Consider the following 24,749-nt stretch of genomic DNA (forward strand, 5'->3'; position numbering starts at 1 on the left):
CATGGATATCACAGTAAGTGCCTAGAACCAGATATGAACCTAAGCTTGTTGGCTTTGTAAAATGGGGGATGGGGGGACACTTGCTTGGCTCAGCTGGTGGAGTGTGCAACTCTTGATCTCAGGGTGGTGAGTTCAAACCCCACGTTGGGTGTAGAGATTACTTAAAAATGAAATCTTTTTTTCCTTGTTTTTTTTTTTTTAAGTTTATTTTGAGAGAGAGGGCGCATATGTGTGAGCAGGAGAGGGGCAAAGAGAGGGAGACAATCCCAAGCAGGTTCCATGCTGTCTTTGCAGAGCCCCATGTGGGGCTCAAACTCAGTGAGATCATACCCTGAAGCCAAATCAAGAGTGAGACGCTAAACTGACTGAGCCACCCAGGCACACCAAAAATAAAATCTTTTTAAAAATGGGGGATAAGGCTTGAAGGTATTTTGCGAAAGCCCGGGGCTGCGTAGATGTGAAGAGCTGAACTGCATGCAGTCAGCCGTGCACAAGTCTCGCACAAACGCGTGGTAGGCGCTCAATAGATAGATGTCTGTTGAATGAATGTGGAAAGCAAATGAATCACCTAGAAAGAGATTATCCTGTTCTGGCTGGTGACAGTGCTTGTGAAGGACCTGGAATCCATTTCTCTCCGTAGTGGTCCTTGCGAGTCACCAGAGAAGCTGTTCCAGCAGGGTGTGGCTTCCGGCGACCCCGCCCACAACAAACCACGCCCCCGTCCATCCTCGCGCTTGCTGATGGCCGAGGAAGTTTGGCCCGCGGGCGGAGCCGTAGCCGTAGTCTCCTCAGGCGTCCGCAGCCCGGAAGCCGGGTAGCCTGGTTGGTGTCCCCGAAACCGCGCGGAGGTCCAGGATGTCGGAGGAGCAAACGAGGCAGAGCGAAGGGTCATCTCAGGCCGACGCAGTGACTGTCAGCGACATCCAGGAGCTGATACGGCGCAAGGAGGAGATCGAGGCGCAGATCAAAGCCAATTATGACGTGCTGGAAAGCGTGAGTGTGGGCTCGGGGGTCCCTGGAGGGCGTGCGGGAAACCCGGGGCCTCTGGACCCGGCACCCCGCTCCGGGAGGACTGCGAGGCCGGGGCGGCCTGCGCCTGAGCTCCCAGCTGCGTCTCTCCCTCCCCGGGAAGCCCACGGCGCGGCAACTGCGGCCTCTGTCGGCAGGAGGCAAATAATGTCCGCCGCGAAGAGCCCCCCGGCGTTGGTGCTGTCGCTTGGGTTTCTGGAGCCCTTACCGTGTGCTGGGCGCTGTTTTAATAGCTGTACGTTGCTTAGCTCATTTAACCGTCGCAGCAGCCTTTTGAGGCTCTTATTCTCCCCATTTTAGCGATGACATCTTAAATGTGCCTCAGGTCACAGAGCTAATGAATGTGCCGAGGCAGGGTGATTGTCACCGCCTTCGTCAGTCCCTGTTGAACGTGTACCAGAGGCTCTGTGCTTTGCTAACCACTCACGTCAGAGCTGAAGCTCTGTGTTTGGCAAGAGCCGGGGATCTTGTTAAAATTTCAGTTTCTGATGGGCTCGGGGAGCGCAGGTGCAGAGGCTGTATTTTTAGCAAGTTCCCAGCGATGCTGAGGCTCCTGGTCTAAAGACCGAGCTTTGAGTGACAGGCAGGGCTCTTTATCGTTATTATATATGGAGGGAACTGAGGCCCAGGATGAGGCAAAACCTCGTGGAGGGTCAGGTGGCTGGGAAATGGCAGTAGTGGGTCTCGTTCCCTGGTCTGTCTGGCTACCAAACTGATAGTTTCTCTTATGTCACCTAGTGTAAAGCCACAAATCAATTTGCAGAGGAAGAGTAAGTTAAAGACATGTAGGGTGGATGGAATGCATGTTTTTTTTTAATTTAAAAAAATTTTTAATGTTTTTATTTATTTTTGAGAGACAGAGACAGCATGAGCAGGGGAGGGTCAGAGAGAGAAGGAGTCACAAGATCCAAAGACAGGCTCCAGGCTCTGAGCTAGCAGTCAGCACAGAGCCTGATACGGGGCTCGAACCCATGGCCTGATGCGGGGCTGGAACCCATGAACCGGGAGATCATGACCTGAGCTGAAGTTGGTCGTTCAACCGACTGAGCCACCCAGGCACCCCAATGGAATGCATGTTAAGTGATGGGAGTAGGAGGAGACCTCATACAGAGGCCAGGGTACTGTTTTACTGGTGCTGATTATATGCCCGGAGAGTGTCAGTTTACGTGTGTTATATCGAAAAATCCGCACAACCACCCTGTGAAGTTAGGGTGTTACCCTGAAGCTCAGAAAGGGGGAGTCACTTGCTTAAAGTCTCAAAGTGAGATTCAGATCTCAGGCCTGTTGAATCCAGAACTTGTGTTTCCAAGCATTATGCTAACAATTTCCCAAACTTTAGTTACTTTCCGCCTCAAGCAGAATGTGGCATCCATATGCCTCCTGCACGGTTGTTCCCTGGGTATTTTTCTTTAAGTTGATCCACTTTTTTACTTCAGTAAATTAAAATTTTTTAAATATTTATTTATTTTTGAGAGAGAGAGAGAGAGAGAGAGAGAGAGACCGTGCGCAGGGGAGGGTCAGAGAAAGAGGGAGACACAGAATCTGAAGCAGGCTCCAGGCTCTGAGCTGTCTGAGCCTAATGTGGGGCTCGAACCCACAAATCGTGAGATCATGACCTAAGCTGAAGTTGGACGCTTAACTGAGCTACCCAGGCACCACATAAATAAGTTTAGTTTAAGTTAAAATTTTATAACTCTACAGCATATGGAAATAACAGTATTTTTTCCTTTAATAAAAAATAAAAATACATATCAGGGGATATAATATGTTCATTCCTTGTCACTGGCCACCATCACTGGCTAAAAGCTTTAAGCCTGAAGCCTTGCTCTATGTTTGTTTTCAAAAAGGGGGGACAGCAAAAACTATAAATCTCTTAGAATAAAGCATAGGAGTAAGTTTTTGTGACCTTGGATCAGCCTTCTTAGATGTGATGCCAAAAGCACCAGCAACAAAAGAAAAAGTAGATAAATTGGATTTTATCAGGACTTAAAACATCTGTTTCCAAAGACACAGAAAAGGAAAGGGAAAAGGCAGTTCACCAAATGGGAGCAAATATTTGCGACTACCTAACAAGGGATCCAAAAAAATACGAAGGACTCTTCCAACTCAATACTAAAAAGACAATAACTTGATAAAAAAAAGTTTGGCCAAAGATCTTAACCGACTCCTCACCAAAGAAGATCTACAGATGGCAAAGAAGCGTGTAGAAAGAGGCTTCACATCATAGGTCATCAGAGAAATGCAAAGTAAAACGCCTGTGAGGCGCTGCTACATGTGTGTCGGAACTTCCGGCTCCAGATGCTGGTCAGGGCGTGGAGGGACACTCGTCCTGGGCGGATGCAGAAGTAGGACCGCGTCCTACAGAGCTCCATGCTCTGCCGTGCCTTCCAGCAATGGTGCTCCATGGGATTTACCTGAAGGGGCTGAAAACGTGTTCAGACGAAAACCTTCATGAAGTTTATAGCAGCTTTTTACACCGTTGCCAAAACTTGAAGCAACCAAGAGGTGTTTTTTTGTTTTGTTTTTTTTTTTTTTAGTTTATTTATTTTGAGAGAGCGAGCGAGCAAGCACCAGCAGAGGAGGGGCAGAGAACATAGAGAAAGTGAGAGAGAATCCCAAGCCGGCTCCATGCTGTCAGCACAGAGCCCAACGTAGGGCTCGCTCTCCCCAACCTCAGGATCATGACCTGAGCCAAAATGAAGAGTTGCGGGGCACCTGCGTGGCTCAGTCGGTTAAGCCTCCGACTTTGACTCAGGTCAGATCTCACGTTCGTGAGTTCGAGCCTCGCATCGGGCTCTGTGCTGACAGCTAGCTCAGAGCCTGGAGCCTGCTTCTGATTCTGTGTGTCCCTCTCTCTTTCTGCCCCTCTCCTGCTCATGATCTCTCTCTGTCTCTCAAAAATAAATAAATGTTAAAAAGTAAAACAGCAACAACAAAGAAAAAAAATGAAGAGTTGGGTGGACCCTTAACTGACTGAGCCCCAGGCATCCCAACCAAGACGTCCTGAAGTAGGTGAATAAATAATTTGTGGTACCTCTAAACAACGGAATATTTTTTCAGTGCTAAAACTAAGTAAGCTAGCAAGCCATGAAAAGACGTGGAGGAACCCTCATTGCATATTACCAAGTGAAAGACACCAGTCTGAAAAGACCCTCTGTATAATTCCAACCAGAATCTGGAAAAGACAGAACTGTGGAGACAGTAAGATCAGTGGTTGCCAGGGATCGGGGGTAGTGGGAGGGGAATAGTTGGAGGACAGAGGACATTTAGGACAGTGAAAATGCCCTGTGTAGTACTGTGATGATGGGCACATGTCATTATACATTTGGACATATCCATAGAATGTAAGACACTAAGAGTGAAGGCTGAGGTAAACTATCGACTTTAATTAATAACAGGAAATAGCAGGTGTAACCCAGTGGCTTCTAGAAAGAAAGGGAGAGAAGTGAATGGACTCCTCCATCCTGGTACATATGTACCCTGGGCAGCTTTCCTGCTGCTGCCGTAAAGGCTGTGACTTGTTACTTTCATGTGTATTAATTTCCTAGGGCTGCTGTAACAAATGACCACAAACAGGGTGACTTAAAATGACAGACATTTATTCTCTCACAGCTGTGGAGGCCAGAAGTCTGAAATCAAGATGTTAGCAGGGTTGGTTTCTTCTGGGGGCTCGGAGGGAGGATCTGTTCCCTGTCCCTGTCCTAGCTCCTGGTGGCTGCTGGCCATCCATTCCCGGCTTGTGGTTGGATAACTCCGATTCTGCCCCTGGTCACAGCATTTTCTGTGTGTGGATCTCCCTCCCTTTTCTACAGGGATACGTGTCACTGGATTTGGAGCCCACCCTAAATCTAAGACAGTCTCCTCTCAAGAGCCTTAACTACATCTTGAAAGATCCTTTTTCCAACTAAGGTCACATATACGGGTCTGGGGGTTTAGGACGTGGGGGCGTATCTTTTGGGGGCCACTATTCATCCCACTGTGGATGTGCCTAGCACTGTGCTAAGCACTTTACACAGGTCAACTCATTAATTCTCACATCGAGTGGGAAGGGAGGTGAGTGCTGTTATTCTCATTTTATAATTGAGGAGGAGGCTGAGGCTTGGAGAAGGGTCCTAACCAAGGGCACCCAGATTGTACGCGGGAGAACCCAGATTCAAAGTGAAGTCTGACTGCAAAATCTCTACTGTCTATCACGTGACCCGTTTCACTGCCTTTGTGCACTAAGCTCTGACTTAGGCAGGAAAAGTATTTAAAATGTTAAAATGTATCATTTTGAATAGGGAATACACGTCCATGGTCAAAATTCAGAGTCTACAAAGGCTATGAAATGAACCGTCCCTCTTCGCTCCCTGCCCCTCAGCCACCCAATTCCTTTCCCCAGAGGCACTTGATATCAGTGCGTCCTTCTAGGGATGAAAAACCCTTTGAAATCCCTTTTAGATCTCTTTTTACTTTCAGAAAGAACCAAGGTCCTGCCACAGCTGGATGCCCTTTGGGGTTTTCACTCCCCTCCGGCTTCCAAGGCCACCAGCCAGGCATCAGCTGCCGTAGGAAGGAGCGTGTGGAGGAGTCCAAGAGGCTGGCCTTGGGGATGAAGCTCAAAAGTCTTTACTTTTATCTGTACTGTTCTAACTTCAGAAGAGGAAACTGGAATCCTGCATTACTTGTGTTCTTAAAAATAAAAAGAAGATTTTAGTGCCCCCCCATCCCCCTCACTCTGAGGGTTGAGGGAGCGTGTGGGGAAATATGCGCCTGCGCTAAGTGATCAGAGGGTGGCAGCTTTCATTACCGTCGCCTTTATGACGGCTGCACAGGGAAGGTGGGCTGGAGGGGTTCTTACCTGCGAAGTCTTAACCGTGTTTCTTCCCTCCAGCAAAAAGGCATTGGGATGAGCGAGCCGCTGGTGGACTGCGAGGGATACCCCCGCGCAGATGTCGACCTGTACCAAGTCCGAACCGCAAGGCACAACATCGTCTGTGAGTGGCACGCACGAGGTGTTCCCGAGGCCGAAGGCACATGAGTGAATGTCATTCTTCCGTGGTACCTGCGTCCCTGTCTTCTGCCTGGGACCATCTTACCGTCCCCGTCCCCCCATCGAGGGGCTCAGAGCGGAGGAAGTGGTTTGGCCTCTAGGGTTCAAAGTTTATGGTTTTGTTTTTCATTTTGTTTCTAAGGACTTTGCTTCGCCGTGGAAACGTTTTTGAAATGAAAATAGAAGCCCAAGTCAGATATTGCTCACAATCCTAGTCAAAGCAGTTCTGTGTGAGCCGGTAAGGGTAGTGACCTGACTGCGGTCACTCACACGGAAGTGCTCAGTCCCTCAGTGCGGACGTTCGGAGGTCGGCAGTGCAGGGCTGGCCGCCCATCCCGGGCTCCGCCATCCTTCCGATGTGTCCGGCTTTAGGGTCACTGTGTCCGTGTGCCAAGCAGGAAGGAAGGGAAGGAGGAAAGTAAGAAGGGCAAAGGTCCTTAGCCAGCCAGCACCCACCCTTTAATGATCTCCCACCTGGCCGCACTGACTTCTGCTTTCCCCTCCCAGGCCCTTCTGCCTGCAAGCCATGTTGGGGGATGTACCCCATATGGGCATGTCACGCTCCTAAATCAGGTCATTTATTTATTCATCGTTGAGGAACAGGTGGATAGTAGTGTTTGGATGGTGTATCAGTTTTCTGTTTTCTGCTGGAACAAATTCTCACGACTTAGTGGCTTCAAATGGCACAGATTTACTGTCTTACAATAAGAAGGTGTCCAATTGGGTGTCACTGGGATAAGATGGAGGCTTCGGCGGGGTTGCGTTCCTTCTGGAGGCTCTAGGGAAGAGCCCACTTCCTTACCGCTCCCAGTTCCTGGGGGTGCCCATGTCCCATGGCTCATAGCCCCTTCTATGGTCAAAGCCAGCACGGTCATCTCCCAACCTGTGGTCCCACATCCCACTTCCGTCTGTACTCCCTGCCTCCCTCTTTCACTTACGAAGACCCTCGTGGTCACAGTGGGCCCCCCATCTGGGTAATCCTGGATGACCTCCCCATTCAGTGTCCTGACCTTCATCACATCTGTAAAGCCCCCTTTGCCATGGAAAGTAGCTTATTGGACAGCTTCTGGGCATAAGGATGAGACATCTTTGGGGGCCATTACTCACCCTGCCTCAGGCGGGCACCCACGGGCGGTCTGCCACAAAGTCACGTTAGAGGGGAGTTTGTCGTGCACATTTTTCACTCCGTGACCTCTGGCTTGCGTGTGTGAGTCTCAGCCCTGTCCTCACACGTTGTGGCATAAGGCTGAGCCGCTCACGGGCGCACGTAACCACGGGAGAGTCCGCTCGAGGCGCCGAGCGTCCCTCAAAGCCGCGGTGTGATCCCGGGACAGCTTCCTAGAGCGTCGCTGTTCCTCGAAGCTTTGGGGGACGGAAGCGAACCGTCTTGTATTGAGACAAAGGGAAGAGACAGGGCAGGGAGAGGCCATGTCAAGACGATCAGACTGAGGGAAATTTGGGGGTTTTGGCTAAGCCCTCAGACTCCCTGGCATGTGGCCTGCCTTCCTCGGCAGTCAGGATTCTGGGAGAAATTTGAGAAGCGGAGCCTACGGTGTGAGAGAGGACACTGACTTCTTTTTGTCCGGGTGGTTACCCGGATGTTCTAACACCATTTATCATATAGCCTATTCTTTCTCCATTCATTTGAAATGCTACGAGTATTACATAGGAAATTCCTAGACGTATTTAGGTCTTTATAAGGTTTTTTGCACTGTTCTATTCATATATCTCTTTGCTAGTATCACACTGTCTTTTTTTTTTTAGTTTGTTTTTTTAATAATCTCTACACCCAACTTGGGGCTTCAACTCATGACCCCTGAGATCATGAGTCACCCCCATGTCACACTGTCTTAATGACTATTATATTTAAGAATCTGGTTGTGGGGCACCTGGGTGGCTCAGTTGGTTAAGTGGCTGACTTCAGCTCAGGTCATGACCTCGCAGTTAGGAGATCAAGCCCTGTATTGGCTCTGTGCTGACAGCTCCGAGCCTGGGGCCTGCTTCAGATTCTGTGTGTTTGTGTCTCTCTCACTGTCCCTCCCTTGCTCATATTCTGTCTTTCAAAAATTGAATAAAAGTTAAAAAAATTAAAAAAAAAATCTGGTTGAACAATGTTGATCAATTTTTTGAAAAAACTATTCTCAGAAGTTTCTTTGATTGATTGATTGATTTTGGTAAGTAAATTCTGTACCCAACATGGGGCTTGAACTCACAACCCCAAGATCAAGTCACATGCTCCACCAACTGAACCAGCCAGGTGCTCCTCTTGTATTTTTAAAAATGGATTCTGGGGGGGGCCTGTATGGCTTAGTCGGTTAAGTGTCTGACTCTTGATTTTGGCTCAGGTCATGATCTCATGGTTTGTGAGACAAAGTCCCGAATTGGGCTCTGCCTTGACAGCACAGAGCCTGCCTGGGATTCTCTCTCTCCCTCTCTCTCTGCCCCTCCCCTGTTCATACACGCTTATCCTTTCTCTCTTTCTCTAAATGACCATTAAAAAAAATTGTTTTTAAAAATGGATTCTATTTTTTAGAACAGTTTTATATTTACAGAAAGATTGGGAAAACTATTTTAGAGAAGTCACATGCAGTCCCCAGCTTTCCCTGTCATTAACATCTTATATTAGAATACTGAATTTGTTACAGTTGCAAGTTTATTTATTTGAACTAGGCTTTAGAAACATTTTGTCCAAGAGAATAACTTTTTTTGGAATTCTGATTAGAATTGCAGTAGATTATAAGTGAAGTTACCCACTCCATCACCCAGTGGCTATATATGGAGGGCTCACTGAGGGCCAGGTGCCGCAAAGGTTCTGGGGGTCCTTACGGGGCTTACTGTCTAGGGGGTCTTTTCTAGTCATGGAGCGACCATGTATTATATACATCAACACCATTTTAAGTCTTCCTGCCCAGGTCTATGCTTCTACTTATTCAAATCCAGGTTCTTTTCTTGTGTCTGCCCCTGTGGGTTGAATACCAAAGTCCCCGTATGCCCGAGGGCCTCACCTTCCCTCCGAAGTGACAGGTCGGGTAACCATGTGTGCCCACAGGCGAGGGCATGTGGAACATCGGGAAGTCTGTGACCCACAGACAGGGATTGGCGGGCAGTGCTGGTCGGCGGCTCTGGCCTCTGAAACTCCTCAAGGGGAACCTTGGGAGTGACCTGACTTGAATAAAGGAAATAGAGGAAATTGTTTTTAGGTTTAGAAAGTTATCAAAATGCCAACCACTGTGCTGCACTGGCTTGCTGTGGTGACCTACTCACTGGCATTGTGGCCAGCAACACTTTTTTAAGTAATCTCTACACCCAACATGGGGCTGGAGTTCACCGCCCCAGAGATCAGGAGCGGCGTGCTCTTCCGACCGGGCCAGCCAGGAGCCCCAGGCTGCAGCCGTTTGAATTGGCCGTCAGTACTGAAAAAAATCAGAGGGTTTTACCCCACAGTTCCTCATCTCCAGCTCTTGTCCTGTTCCGTCCCCCAGACCGAACATCACCTGCCCCGTATTAGTAGACTTAGGCATCGTTTTCTTCCAGAGGAATTCGGTGAAAAGTAAAATGGCACGATTCCTCAGCTCCCCTTGCAAGTCTCAGCTGAAACGGTGCTGCCTTTGGGAAGTCTCCCCTCATCTCCTAGACGAGCAAGGTCAGATCCCGGCTGGCCAGCCCTCGTCACGGCCATCAGATGTTACTGTACTTACTTGCTCCGTGGCTGTCCCCCGCTGGACTGGGCCTCATGAGGGTGGTCCCCTGTCTCGGCCCCTAGTGTAGTGTCTGGCATGTAGGAAGTGCTTGTTTCAGTGAGTGACTGTGGGAGTCTTGTGTCCTCAGCTGTCTTCCTTGTCCCTGATATGACATTCTCCTCCCAGGCCTGCAGAACGATCACAAGGCTATCATGAAGCAGGTGGAAGAGGCCCTGCACCAGCTGCATGCCCGCGACAAGGAGAAGCAGGCCCGGGACATGGCGGAGGCCCACGAAGAGGCCATGAGCCGCAGCCTGGGCCAGAGTGAGGGCCTCCGCCCCCCTCAGGCCTTCGCCAAAGTGAACAGCATCAGCCCTGGCTCCCCCGCCAGTGTCGCAGTAAGCCAGAACCCACCACGGAGACCCGCACCCGGAGAGCGCCGTGGGTCAGGGAGCCTGGGGCGGGACTGTGCACACACAGACCCGCCGTCTCTCCGCCGCAGCTTCATTTACTTAGCAAACGCTGACCGAGCCCTGGGGGTCCAGCCCTGGGCCGGGGCCAGGGTTTCGGAGAGGAGTCCGTCCCAGCTGCCCACTGAACTGGTCAGGGAGAGGCCTGGGACACAAGGTGATAAATATTCCAAGAGCAGGAAAGAGGATCCCTTGCTGGGTTGATTTTAGCGGGGCTCTGAGTAGCAGACTCGAGAATGACCATAGTAGCCGCCATCTGCCGAACCCTCGCTTGGTGCCGGCTGTCCTGCTGGATGAGTACAGGTCTTACCTGGCGTGTTTTTAAAAGTTTTTAAACAGCTTTACTGAGATACAATTCACACACCATAAAATTTACCCATTTAAAGTATATGATTCCCCAGGGCACCTGAGTGGCTCAATTGGTTAAACGTCTGACCTCGGCTTAGCTCACGATCTTGCAGGTCATGAATTTGAGTCCCACGTCGGGCTCTATGCTGACAGCTCAGAGCCTGGATCCTGCTTCAAATTCTGTGTCTCCCCCTCCCACTGCCCCTCCTCCGCTTGTACTCTCTCTCAATAGTAAACTAAAAAAAAAAAAATAAAGTATGCAATTCCTCGGCTCTTAGTGTATTCACAGAGCTGTGCATCCATCACTGCAATAAATTTTAGAATATTTTCATTATTCTGAAAAGAAACCCTGTATGCCCCAAACCCATCTCCCCTAGCCCCTTGCAACCATGAGTCTGGTTTCTGTTTCTCTGAATTTGCCTATTTTGAATACTTTATGTAAATGGAATCATATACTGTATGACGCTTCATGACTGGCTTTGTCCACTTAGTACCAAGTTTTCAAAGCTCATCCGTCGTGGAACATGTATCCTATTTCTTTCCTTTTTTCTTACTTATTTATTGAAAAAAATTTTTAAATGTTTATCTGTTTTTGAGAGAGAGGGAGAGACAGGTGAGCCTGGGAGGGGCAGAGAGAGAGGGAGACACAGAACCTGAAGCAGGCTCCAGACTCTGAGCTAGCTGTCAGCACAGAGCCGGACGCAGGGCTTGAACCCACAAACGTGAGATCATGACCTGAGCTGAAGTCAGATGTTCAGCCCACTGAGGCACCCAGGCGCCCCTCCTTTCCTTTTCATGGCTGACTAATATTCCATTGTGTGGCTGCATCACAGTGTTTTCATCCATTTGTCAGTTAACACTTGGTTTCCAGTTTTTTGGCAATTATGAAGAATGCTACTCTGAACAGCATACTCAAAGTTGTATGTGGATACGTATTTAATATTTAATCCCACAGCCACCTTCCGGGATAGACAGTAACCTTTACCCCCATTTTACCCATGAAAAAAAGCCTCTGAGCCCTGGAGTAACTTGTGCCAGGACCCGCAGGTCCTGAGGCAGGGCCTGCCAACCGTCTTTAATGATCACAAGATGGCGAGTTACAGAGAAGCTCCATTGTCCTCACTGCACTACCACAGCATCGGGCACGGGCTGTGGTTGGCCCGCGACAGACATGAGTTGAAGGAATGAATGAATTGAATCCTGATCTGTGTTCTTGGAAAGAAAGGGCCACACTAGTCCTGGGTCAGCCTTGTGCCTGTGGCTGCTTGTCCGGGGACCTTTAGGGTAAACTGGTCTAAATTCTAAGCCCTGAGCACAATAGGCTTAGACTACTCTGCTGTTTCCTGTCCCTGAACCTGGGCTGGGACCCCGAAGGCGGAATTTGGTCCCCCCCGCTTCTTTAAGGCCTGTACAACCCCAGCTTTTATCAGATGTTGGGCAGATCTGGCCCCTTTTACTAGATCTGTCCCAGAGGGAGCTGCAGGAGGAGGTGGCCCGGTTACCCACCGCCCCTCTTGTGTGTGGCCGCTCAGCCCCTGACCTCCTCGCTTAGTGCCCGCCGTCCTCCCCTGGAGAAAACAAGCTCGTGGCCCGGACGTAAAAATCGGATGTGGAAGGGTAAAGAGCACTGGCAGCACATTTAACCTCCTTGCTCATTTTCTCTTCTCTGTCTAGGGTCTGCAGGTGGATGACGAGATCGTGGAGTTCGGCTCTGTGAACACCCAGAACTTCCAGTCTCTGCATAACATCGGCAGTGTGGTGCAGCACAGCGAGGGGGTGAGTCAGGAGTCACATCCGGTCGGTAACCCTGGAATTGCCGGGGCCAGGAGTCGTCACTGGGGTCTTTGCTGCCTTCAGAGAGATGTCGCTCAGTCCCGGGGCCTTTGCACTTGCTGGAAGGTTTTTTCTCCTTTAGGCCCCATCCCTCCTCTTGTACATGACACCTGTCTAAGGCCTCTGCAGCCGCCATACTTAAATAGCCCTCCCTCCTTCCTATCCCTGCTTTCGTCCAGCAGCGTTTCCTGGAGGGCTTTTCATTGCCACATACCTTGCTCTTTTGCACTGTTGCACAGCACCCCATCGTGTGAGTGGACCCCGTTGTCCATCCCCTGCCTTCCCAGTGGGCGTTTTGGGTATTGCTGGGTTTTTACCAGCATGAAAGGTCATACGTTCTTGTTCGTGTGCTATTTCTTGACGCAGATACCAGAAAGTAGAGTATGGGCTCTCAGTGTGTAATCTGAAATAGTCTTACTAATTCGTACTCCGACCAGCAGTGCGTGAGTGTGTCGCATCATCAGCAGTCCTCTGTGTTACTTTTAACATTATTGCCAAAGTGGCATCTTACTTTAATTTGTACTTTCCTGATGATCAGTGAGGTTGAGTGTCTTCATTTTTTTATGTGCATTAATGTTCCTATTTTGATTTCTGTGGATTGTGTGTTTATATTTTTTTCTCATTGAGGTATTCGTCCTTTAAAAAAATGATTTGTAGGAAATTTTTTTTAACATTCCAGGTATTAAACCTTTGCCTATTTTCACATTGCATATGTTTCTCCTGGTTAGCTCCTTGTCTTTTAACTTAGTTTATAGTGATTTTGATTAATTGGAAGTGTTTTTTTAAATTTACATACATATCCATTTTGATAAATTTATTAATGTTCCAGCATATTCCCTGCCAAAACCATACTTGAGAATTTCTTTTTTTCTTAGAGAGAGCACAGGTGCAAGTGTGGGATAGCAGGGGGAGGTCGGAGGAGGAGAGAGAGAATCTCAAGCAGGCTCCACGCCCAGTGCTGAGCCCGATACGGGGCTTGATCTCACGACTGTGAGATCATGACATGAGCGGAAATCAAGAGTCAGACACTTAGACCGAGTCACCCCGGTGCCCCATATACCTGAGAATTTAAAGAAATATGGGGTGAGGTGCCTGGCTGGCTCTGTCATTAGAGCGTGTGACACTCTTGATTCTCGGGGTTGTGAGTTCGAGCCCCATGTTGGGTGTAGAGATTATGGAAAAATAAAATCTTAAAAGAAAAGCGAAGAAAGAAACATGGGGCCACACACGGTGGCAAAGCTCTTCCTCTTCCTCCCGTAGTAAGCGCGTCAGCACTTGCTCATGCGCAGTGGGACGGTTCCGGCCCTTGCAGACGTAGTAAGTGTTGGGACTGCAAAATGGCTGCAGCCTTCCAGTCTGGCATTAGTTCGCCTTTAAATAGCATTTACACCTGCTCGTCTCCTCTCATGTCTCAGTAATGTAACTTCAACTGAAGTTACCCTGGCAAAGATCTACGTTTTACGGGAGAAAAGTGGGACTCAAAGTCCACAGAAATGATCTATTAAAGTTCTTAGTTCCCAAATGCAATCTTCGGTTTAACCAACTGTCCCCGCTCAGCTGGTTGGCTGCACTGCTCACCCGCGTGTAACTAGCCCGAAGGCAGGCCTTGGGCCGAAACCCAAGCCCCAGCCAGAGGTCTGGCCTTCGTGTCTGCACTGACGCCTTCATCAAGTCTGTGCTTGCACAGAAGCTTAGAATCCGGATTTTGCCAAATTCATCGGGTTTTTTTTGCTTTATGGCTTTAGCATTTTGTGTCTGCTTCAAGTTCTCCTAACACCTCTAATCAGTTTGTTTTCCTTTTTCTTTAATCCATCTGGAATTTGTCTTTTATTATTATATTTTTTAGAAGTTTTGAGGTGTAATTCACACACATCAAGTGTATAGCAGAGTAGTTTTAAGTATATTCACAGAGCTGTGCACTCAGCCCCACAATCAGTTTCAGGACGTTTTCATCACCTCGGAAAGAGACTCCATAGCCATTAGCAGCCACTCCCCATCCCCCTACCCACCACCCCCTAAACTACTAACCCACTTTCCAGCTCTATGGATCTGCTTATTCTGGACATATCATATAAATGGTATCATAGTATGTGACATTTTGTGACTGACTTGTTTTGCTTAGCATTGTTTTTAAGGTTCATTCAGGCGTTACTACTTTTTATGTCATTTCCTTCTTTTGGCTGAATCATATCCTGTTGTATGGAGATACATTTTACTTAACCATTTTATTTATCCATTTATCAGTTGAGGAATATTTGGGTTGGTTCCACTTCTTGGCTATGGTGAATAATATTTCAGAGAACATCTATATACAAAGTATTGTGAGGTAATATATAACACGTGTTTAAGGCAGAACCAAAGAACATGTAAAATCTCCCTCTCCTCCGGAGGTAGCCACTTTCCAGCTCTCCGTCCTGCCGGGGTCGGTCTGTTCATGTGCCAGCATATAGGGCTCTTGGCTATTTTGAGTAAGGTGTAATTTTCCTACAACAAAATTTGTCCTTTTCACTGTGCAGTGCTGTGAATTTTGACACATGTACATAGTCCGGTAAGTGCCACTGTAGTGAAGATACAGAGCAATTCTATCATCCTCCCCCAAATGGCCTCATGTCCTTTTGTGACTGACCCCTCCCCCAGCTCCCACGCCACGCACCGCTGATCTGTGCTTCATTCCTATAGTTTTACTCTTTCGAGAATGCCATGTGAATGGAACCGCACAGAATGTGGGGCCCTTCAAATCTGGCTTCTTTCACTCTGCATCCGACACCTGCGGTGTTTCTGCATCGCCGTGCACGTGTGTGTGTGTGTATCTCCTGTTATTGCTCCACCGCATAGATGAACGCCAGGTTGCTCACCCATCAACAGTGAGGGACATGTAGGTTGTTTCCACTTTTTGGTGATTGGTGATTGGTGATAACAGCCGCTCATTTTGAGTCTGTCTTTTCTAGTTAAATACATTCTTAAGCTCTTCATAGATCTGTGAATCATTTGTTTGTTTTAACATAAAATCGGCATATCGCATTATGTTAGTTTTGAGTGTACAGCGTAACAGAACCATTTCTTCAAATGAACTTTCTTGGGGAATTCCAATATATCCAACAGCCAGAAAAACTGAGCTGCTGGGGTTGGGACACCTCACCCCCTCGGGGCCCTGGATCTTCCTGGAACCGGAGTCCAACCTGAGAATCAGGGGTACACTCCGTGTCTTTAGAAAATGATTAAAAAATCCCCACCATATTCTGTTGTTAGACGTTTAGGTAGTTTCCAATTTTAGGGAAACCTGGAAATGAACACTCTTGTAGCCCAGTCTCTGTTTCTTTTGATAACTTCCTAAAGCTGACTTCCTGGATCAGATGCATGTATTTTCAAAGGGAAAGAAACCCTGAAATTAAAAAAAATCATGTTTATTATAGACAGCGTTTATTTTATTGAGCTGTAGACAGGAATGGAGGGCTGGCCTGCTGTGATGTGGGTGAAACTTGAAAGGATTTGTGGTAAGTGAAAGAAGCCAGACACAGAGGGCTGCGTGGTTGAGAATTCCATTTATGTGAAGTGTCCAGAACGGGCAGCTCCACGGAGCCCGGAAGCAGGTTGGTGGTCGCCAGGCTGAGTGGAGGAAGGAATGCAGATTGACTGCTAGTGGGTGCGGGGGTCCTTGTGAGGGATGACAAGGTCTTGGAATTAGTGGTAGTGGTTGTACAAATCTCTGAAGATGCTAAAATGCACGTATCGTATACTTTAAAATGCATTTTATTGTGTGTGAGTTATATGTCACATAAATAAATAAAAATAATGCACTTTTAATGCAAAAGGTTTTGAAGAGAGACCAAAAGTCCCGAGTCTCTCCGTCCCGGGTACCTTCCCTGCTCTGTTTGAGTGCTGGACAAGTGCAGGTCCTAGAACAGGACAACACAGAAGAAGGCCCTTGCCTCGGGAACACCTCGGTAGGGAGACCAGCATTAATCCAAGGTAGTTGAATGCTCTCATGAGTATTATGAAGGAAAAGATCGAGGAGGCCAGAGGAGAAATGATGGGGCTTAGAATACGGTTCCCAAGGACGTGACCTGTGAGTGTTAGATAGAAGTTGACCAAGGCTGGAGACTGGCGGGGAGAGTTTTCCAGCAGGGTCATGGCGCTGAGGTGGGAGGGCTGGAGAAGATGTTTGGAGCCCAGAGCCAGGGGGAGAGAGGAAGGGAGGAGGAGGCAGGTCCGGCAGGATGCAGGAGTCCCTGTGGTCCCTAGTCAAGATGTAGCTCTTCTTTCCGGAGGAGCAGTAGAGAGCCGTGCGCACTTGCAAGCCGAGGGTAACAGATGTAAGCAGCTTTGTGTCTTGGAAAGATTTCTCCAGATTCTAGGTAGAGAGCTGATTGGAGGGCTGACAGTTTTAGCAGCCTGGTCAAGAGGAGCTGGTGGCTTGGTGAATGGGCTGGAGGTGGAAGGAAGTAGACAAATCTAGGAGACCTTTAGGATGGAGGGACACAGGCTTTAATATGACACCCAGCCCATGTCAAGGATGATCTCTGGGTTTCTAGTTTGTCTAGGGGTATGGTTTCTAGATCCCAAACACATCAGTGTATCTCTCATGTATTTCCTAGGTGTGAGTGGATATGTCTATAGTGATTGCTTTTTGAAAAGGAAGACAGGGGTGCCTGGCTGGCTCAGTTGGTTACGTGTCCGACTTCAGCTCGCGTCATGATCTCGTGGCTTGTGGATTTGAGCCCCGTGTCAGGCTCTGTGCTGACAGTTGGGAGCTTGGAGCCTGCATCGGATTCTGTGTCTCCCTCTCTCTGTCCCTCCCCCCCTCAAAAATAAATAAACATTAAAAAAATTACTAGAAAAAGAAGACAAACAAGACCTACCCTGCATACTGTTCTGGATTCCCCCCTGCCCTTTGAGGGGATTTCCATGTGGGTACATATACATACCTACCTGCACCATATTTCCATTGCTTAGTCTGCCATCTTTTATTTAACCAGCCCTCCATGCAGGGCATTTAGGTTGTTCCCAGGGTTTGGCCATCACCAACAATGGGTCGTGAATATTCTTGTCTTGTGGGAGGGTTTCTTTCCGAGAGATTTCTAGAAGTGGAATTACTGGGTCCAAGGCAATACGTGCTAAGAGAAATAAGTCAGGCAGAGAAGGACAGATACCGTATGTTTTCACTCATAGGTCTAACAGGAGAAACCTAACAGAGGACCATGGGGAGGGAAAGGGGGGAAGAGTTAGGGAGAGGGAGGGAAGCAAATTACGAGAGACTCTTGAATACTGAAAACGACCGAGGGGGGAGGGGGAGGGGGAAGGGGGGTGATGGTCATGGAGGAGGGCACTTGGGGGAACAGCACTGCGTGTTATATGGAAACCAAGTTGACAATAAACTATATATGAAGTTGAAAACAAAGGCAATACACGTTTATAGATTTGATAGATGTCAAAGTGTCCTCCAGAAAGCTGGGATCAGTTCCCATTTTCTTGGCTAGTGTACGTGAGGGCTTGCTTCCTGTTCGCTCTCACCTGCGTTATTTATCGCCTGTCTCATTCTTTGACCACCTGAGTGAAAAATGGCGTCTTTTTGTTTTTTTGTCTTCATGCTTTATTTTGTCACATTTCAGAGATTACATTGATAGATCTGCCCTAATTAAAAAATACTGTGGTAAATAACATACCATAAAATTAACCATTTTAAGCATTTTTCAAAAATATGTCATTTTTGGAGATAGCGCACATGGGGGAGGGGTAGAGAGAGGGGGACAGAGGATCTGAAGCAGGCTCTGTGCTGACAGGCTGACAGCAGTGAGCCCAATGTGGGGCTCGACCTCAGGAACCACGAGATCATGAGCTGATCCGAGGTCAGCCACTCAACCAGGTGCCCCCCATTTTAACCATCTCTACGTGTGTAGTTCTCGGCACTTAAGTACATCCATGTTGTTCCGCAACTGTCCCCTCCCTCCATCTCCAAAACGTTTTTGGCTTTCCAGACTGAAACTCCATACCTGTTAAACACTAACTGTGCATTCTCCTCTCCCCAAACCGCTGGTGATCACTAATCTGCCTTTTGTCTCTTTGAATCTGCACCTGTCATCAGTGGATCAGATGGATTTCTTTTGTGGCTGGTGGATTTCACTTAGCATGATGTCTTCGTGGTCCTTCCGTATTGTCACGTGCGTCAGAATCTCCTCTTTAAGGCTGAAGGAAACGCCATTGTATGGGTAGACCACATTTTGTTTATCTATCCATCCACCGATGGACACTTGGTTTGCTTCCATCTTTTGGCTATTGTGAATGACGCTGCTATGAACAAAGACGTACAAATATCTGTTCAAGTCCCTGCTTTCAGCTCTTTGGATAGATACCAAGAGGGTTAATTGTAGGATTATGTGGTATTTCTATTTGCAGTTTTCTGAGGAACAGCCACTCTGGTTTCCGTGGCAGCTGCACCATTTTACATTCTCTTACAGTCATGCACATGGGTTTCCATTTCTCCACATCCTCGCCAACTCTTGTCATTTTCTGTTTTTGGAGAGTAGCCATCCTAATGGACGTGTAGTGACACCTCATTGTGGTTTTGATTTGCATTTCCTTAATGATTCGTGATGAGGAGCATCTTTTCATGTGCTTTTTGGCCATTTGCTTATCTTTTTTAGAGAAATGTCTACTCAAGTTTTTTGCTTAATTTGTAATCAGATTGTTTGCTATTATTGTGAGTTGTAGGAGTTCTTTATATATGCTGGATATTAATCCCTTATCGGATGTATGATGTGCCAATATTTTCTCCCATTCTCTGAGTTACTTTTTACTCTGTTCGTAGTGGCCTTTGATGCACAGAAGTTCTAGATTTTGATGCACCTTGTTGTAAGTTTCCTTGGTATGCTCTTTTAACTTTTTTACATTAAAGTAATACATACACATAATATGAAAATGAACGGTATGGAAAGATGTAAATGCCATCTTTCACTCCAAACTCCTAGTGCTCTCTCTACAAGTAATCACTGTTAACAGTTTTTTCATATATCTTCCAGAAACCTTTGTATGCATGAGACAATCTATATGTCTCTTTAAAACGTATATTGAGGGGCACTTGGCTGGGTCAGTCTGTAAAGCATGCAACTCTTGGATCTCAGGGTTGTGAGTTTGAGCCCCACATTGGGAATGGAGCCTACTTGAAAAAAATAAAAAGTAAAAAGAAAAAAAAAGTATATTCAAACAGGTTCATGCTTTGCTTGTTTTGTTTTTACCAAAACTGCTTAATATACTCTGCTATATTTGAATAATACCTTATTGAGGGATATTTTGGGTGTTTTCAGCTTTTGAATTTATAAACAGTCCTAGAATGAGCACTTTGTTCATACATCATCTTGTACTTTTGCAAAATGTATCTTGTAGGAGCCTTTTAAAGACTTTGTTTTTTTGTTTTTTGTTTTTTGGTGGGGAGACGTGTTTGTCCAGGAAGATGGTACCAATCTGCAGCCCTGTTAGCAGCCCCAAGAGTGTCAGCCCCCTGCCCCGCCCCCGTCTCTGGACCACTGCTTGGTTATACCTCATATAAGCACCCTTCTCAACCTGATGATGTGCAGAAATCAGCATCTCGGCATTTTAGTCTGAATCTCTTTGACTTCTAAACAGGTTGAATATAAAATGAGCTTATTTTCCTTTCAGAAGCCCCTGAACGTGACCGTGATCCGCAGAGGGGAGAAACACCAGCTCAGACTTGTCCCGACCCGCTGGGCAGGAAAAGGACTGCTGGGGTAGAGTATCATTTCTGTTCATTCATAAGGCAATTGTCGGTTGTCACCTGGATGTTTGCTAGACATAAAGCGGTGAGGAGGAGGGGGCCACTGGGAAGTGACAGCGTTCCCTAGGTTGCCCACAGAAGCTCTCGATGAATACCTATGGCAGCAGTGAGACTGTAGGTCTGGAGGTAGAGGGAACCCTGGTCTCTGGTTCTTTCATTAACTGAGCATTTGTTTTATTTCATTTTATTTTTTAACATTTATTTATTTATTTTTGAGAGAGAGAGTGTGTGAGGAGGGAAGGGGGAGAGAGGTGGGGAGACAGAATCCGAAGCAGGCTCCGTGCTGTCAGCGCAGAGAACTGGGCGTTTGCTTTAAAAGGATTAAAGAGCTGGCAACCTTACATCGTTCCTTTCTCTCGTTTTTTTCCAGCTGCAACATTATTCCTTTGCAAAGATGATTGTCCCTGGGGAACAGCAATAGGAAAACAGCTCCCCTTGCTCTGGACTTGGGTCTGGTGGGGATTTCTTCCTTCTCTTCTCTCCCCGAAGCTTAAGGATCTGGAAGAGGCTGGAAGTCTGAACTTCTGGGTGGTGGAAACACTGTGGCCTCCCAGTGTAATCTCTTGGGATTAAGACACCATTAACTTGATTTGTACTTGGCATCTTTTGCAGATTAGGCCGTGGCCCTAAATGGGAGCCGTCTGGATTGTGGGGAAGTGGGTGGGAGTTTTTCTGGCAGGCGCTGATATGTCTTTATTCTTTTAGGATTTTCCCCCCCAAATAAACCCAGGTTTACAGTGCTGATATGACCATGTTATCAACCCCAACTGAATTTCTTGAGGGAACCTCTCAAACCAAAGCTCAGACAGGAATTAGAACCTTGGACAGGGGCGCCTGGCCAGCTCAGTCAGTGGGTGTGCAGCTCTCGACCTCAGGGTTGTAGGGTTAAGCCCTACATTGGATGTAGAGATTACTTAAAAAGAATAAAATCTTAAAAAAAAAAAAGTGGACAGAACAGGGGCACCTGGCTGGCTCAGTTGGTAGAGCATGCGACTCTTGATCTTGGGGTTCTGAGTTCAGGCCCCCCATAGGGTGTACAGCTTACTTAAAAAAAAAAAAACAAAATAACAGAGTTGGACAGAACAAACCAACAGTGGTGCTGAAGTCTTGATCAGCCCAACAACACTTCAGGAACGCCATCGTTAGTGAGCGAGGTTTCCAACCCCTCAGGCTGCCCCCTCTGCATCGCTGCTCTGGATACAGAAATCGCATCCTTGGCGGATGGACTGGCAGTTGGACATCTGGGGCCAAGATTGCTCCCTTGAAGAACAGGGCAAGTCAGGAGGCTCCCCAGGTAGCCCGCCATGTTGTCAGCTTCCTCTTCTGTAACCCACCAGAGGGCAGCAAGCGCCCTTTGGTTCTGGAATTAAAAAAAAGAAAAAGAACACTTGCAAATTGTCTTCTAATTTGACCTTTTATAAACGAACCTCCTGGTCATCGCTCGGATCAACAGTAGCTTGTACACGGCCAAGACGTGCTCAGCCGCTAAGGGGATCCAGCCGTGTGCGCCTGTCTGGCTTCTTGAAAAGGCTGATGCCTCCTGCCTTCCTTTTCTTTTCCCTCTTCCACGGGACAGCACGGGTCTCAGTGATTCTTCGTGACCCTGTGTCTTACTTTCTCTCCTCCCCTTAGCACCACGTTCATCTCCACAGTGCTTGCAGACCACTTTGTTTCAGAGGTGGCCTGGCCCCTTCTGCTGAGGCAGGCCTGTGTTCCTTGGGCGGGGATTCGCTTGGGTGGAGACAGAGACCAGCTTGCCCTGACAGTAGTCAGCGCTGGAGTGTATGTCCACCCATGGGTTCTCATGCTCAGCGGGAAGCCTTCCTGTTCAGTTCCTCCCCTACACTGTGCTCTCGTTGTACATCCACACGCACTCCCCCCGCGTAGGCTCAGGCATGCCCCGCTTCCCAGAGTTTGGTGTTTAAATTGTGTGTTCTGATTCCAAATGTGTTTTCCGATCTCTTTTTATAAACCCTCGTTTATAATAAACGCATCTTGTACCATCCAGTTTGATCCCCCCCTTTTTTTTTTGAGATGTATGCTTGTGAATCAACCAGCATTAGGGGTGGGGGTTTGGGAGCGTCATTCACATTCTCCTAAAATGAGAGCATCAAAGAGTTTTCTGCATCAGTGCCTTTGGCTGGTTTCCTGCCAAGTCTCCCTTTAGAAACTTCAGGATGGCCACGTGTGCTGTTTCTGTGAGATTCCGAGAGTCACTCTGAAATGATCCCAATAGCCTGAACCAAGCTGGTTCTGGAGAAACATTTTGTGGTCAGAACAGCAAGATAATGTAACCTATATAGTGTGTCGTCCCAGCTCTGCTAAAACACTGCGCACAACGTGTAGCCGAAGTGTGGAGGGCAGATCTGCGAGCGGCGTCTGTGAAACCGGGAGATTTAGTTTGCTTTTGGCAAAGAGGACTTTACCAAACAGCTCATATTTCTTCACTTCATCTCCTCAAGCCTTCAGAAAGTCAAAACTGCAAGCATCCAGCGCTGCAGCTTCTCAGACTTGACCGAAAGTTGGGGGGAAGGAGGAGGAGGAAGGGAAGGAGGAGGAGGAAAGACGTGGGAAGGAAGAAGGCCAATTTCGCTGCCAAGGTCGCGGCCGCGCCTGGTTCCCCGGGGACCGCCAGGGGGCGTGCCGGCCCGCTCGCGGCAGAGCCTTGGGCACGTGACCACCGTCCAGCCCTCCCGCTTTACGGCCAGTCGCTGAGGCGGTGGTCACCTTGGGGACGGGGCTTGGGTGGCGACCGTAACTAAGGAGCGCGTGGAGCAGAAAGCGAAGGCCGCTGGAGGCGGGGAGGTGACAGGGGTCCAGGCGGCGGGACGGCCGGGCGTTGAGGCCCACGGAGGGCGCGCTCTGTGAGTCGGGGAGCGGGGGCCCTGGCGTGGGAGGGCCTGGTGCCCCGCGGGGGGCGCTCCCCCCACCGGGCCGGACCTGGGGCGGCCTCGGAGAGACCTGCGCTGGAGGAAGGAGTCGCGCCTGGGCGTTGTGCCCCCAGAGACACCCATACCTTCCTTCCACCCCTCCCCTGAACCCCCCGCATCAAGATGCGCTGGCAAAGTTTGCGGTCGCCGCGGGCCTCGTGCTAAGGGCCCCGTGCTGGAAATCACAGTAATGATTTTTGAGATGGAGGAACCAAGCCAGAGAGGTCTGCCTCTTAGCTGTGTGGTCTGAGTATCAGCTCCCAGAGCCTCACGCTCAAGTTTGTCAGAAGGAATACAGGAGAGACTATGTTAAAAGGCTTTTATTCGTTGTAAACAATCACCTCCTTTTTCTCAGCCACTCTGCTGCAGCTGCGTTGAGCATTTTACTTACGTCATCTCAACCCCAGAATTTTGGGTTCTCATTTTCATTTTGCCTGTGAGCAAATTTGGACTCAGAGGTATAGTGACTTGCTCAAGGTCACAGAGCAAGTGAGTGGTGGAACTAAGATTCAGTGCTAAGAGACTCCGTGGCAAAGTCCACTTTTAACCACTAAGCACCCTCCTTCTGCCCTTGTTTACATTATTAGTATTGTCATTAATGTCGGGGTTATCATTTTGCTGCCTGAGGGAATATGGATATGTAGAAAGTGAATTAAAGGGCTCCAAAGTTATTCCTAGAAAGGTGAGAGGCCCTGAGATCAATAGGTTGAAGATTTGGGACAGTCTTTCCCAGGAGTATAAAATCTTTATTGCTGTGGAAAGGAACCAGGGCTGGCATTGCACGTTTCATTGATAGGTTAGTGCACCAGGAAATTAAAATGCGAAACAGAGGGAACTGCTAATTGTCATGGTCAAAATTTCTCTAGAGGAAACTCCACAAAGAAGAATGTCAGATGCAGGGGAAAACCCACTAGAAGAAACAGAAGAAGATGGAGAAACAGAAATGGATGAAGAAGATTATGATTCATATTATAGAGAGGCAGAAAGTCTGCCGCAGGAATTAAAGGAAGGTGACCTATTAGTATGGAGTCAGCCATGGGAGGAGGGGGAGGAGGAGGGAGAGGAGGGAGAGGAGGAGGGAGAGGAGGAAGGGGAAGAGATGGACAGGGTGGAGGAGAAATGGGAAAAGTGGGAGGAAGGGGGAAAGGACTGGGAGGAGGAAGAAGAGGAGGAGGAAGGGGAGGAAGGGGAGGAGCAGGAGGAATGGGAAGAGGAAGAAGAAGCGGGGGAGGAGGAGGAGGAGGAAGAGCGGGGAGAAGGTGGGAAGGAGGAGGCTGTCAGAGAAGAAAGGGATGAAGAGGCTGCAGCAGCCCGGGCAGAGGAAGCCGCAGGAGTACAGGAAGAAGCCACAGTGACGCCCCAAGAAATAACCAAGTCCAGGATCAGTTTGGAGAAACTTACACTGACGGATTCCCAGTCAGGACCTTTCCTAGTAAGTAGTAATTATAATTCATTCATTCATTCATTCATAATCATTAAATGAATGCTTACTATATGCCAGGCGGTGGGGATACAAATAAGATAAAATCCATTCTTTTAAGGAATTCTAGGGTGTTTTGGGTAGCAGACCTGAACTCTATAAAAACAATATGCTAAGTGCAGTGATTGAAAGATGCAAGGGAGATATTTAAAACAAAA

General features: G+C 48.1%; 2 protein-coding genes across 2 annotated transcripts in view; both read left to right on the plus strand.

Moving 5' to 3' along the window:
• The first annotated feature begins 740 nt into the window (after positions 1–740).
• PSMD9 (proteasome 26S subunit, non-ATPase 9) lies at positions 741–21,133 on the plus strand. Its single transcript, XM_029922193.1, has 6 exons — positions 741–993; positions 5,903–6,005; positions 9,928–10,139; positions 12,234–12,335; positions 20,046–20,134; positions 20,552–21,133. The coding sequence occupies exons 1-6, from the start codon at positions 856–858 to the stop codon at positions 20,577–20,579; spliced, it is 672 nt and encodes a 223-aa protein (XP_029778053.1). The 5' UTR covers positions 741–855; the 3' UTR covers positions 20,580–21,133.
• Positions 21,134–23,124: 1,991 nt separating this feature from the next.
• WDR66 (WD repeat domain 66) overlaps positions 23,125–24,749 on the plus strand; it is a 65,749-nt gene continuing 64,124 nt past the window's right edge. The window contains exons 1-2 of the mRNA XM_029922339.1: positions 23,125–24,139; positions 24,299–24,543. Coding sequence (XP_029778199.1) covers positions 23,959–24,139; positions 24,299–24,543 — 426 coding nt within the window. The 5' untranslated portion in view covers positions 23,125–23,958. The remainder of the gene's footprint in view (positions 24,140–24,298; positions 24,544–24,749) is intronic.

This window comes from Suricata suricatta, chromosome 14, assembly GCF_006229205.1.
Source record: "Suricata suricatta isolate VVHF042 chromosome 14, meerkat_22Aug2017_6uvM2_HiC, whole genome shotgun sequence".
In the NCBI taxonomy this organism is placed as follows: domain Eukaryota; kingdom Metazoa; phylum Chordata; class Mammalia; order Carnivora; family Herpestidae; genus Suricata; species Suricata suricatta.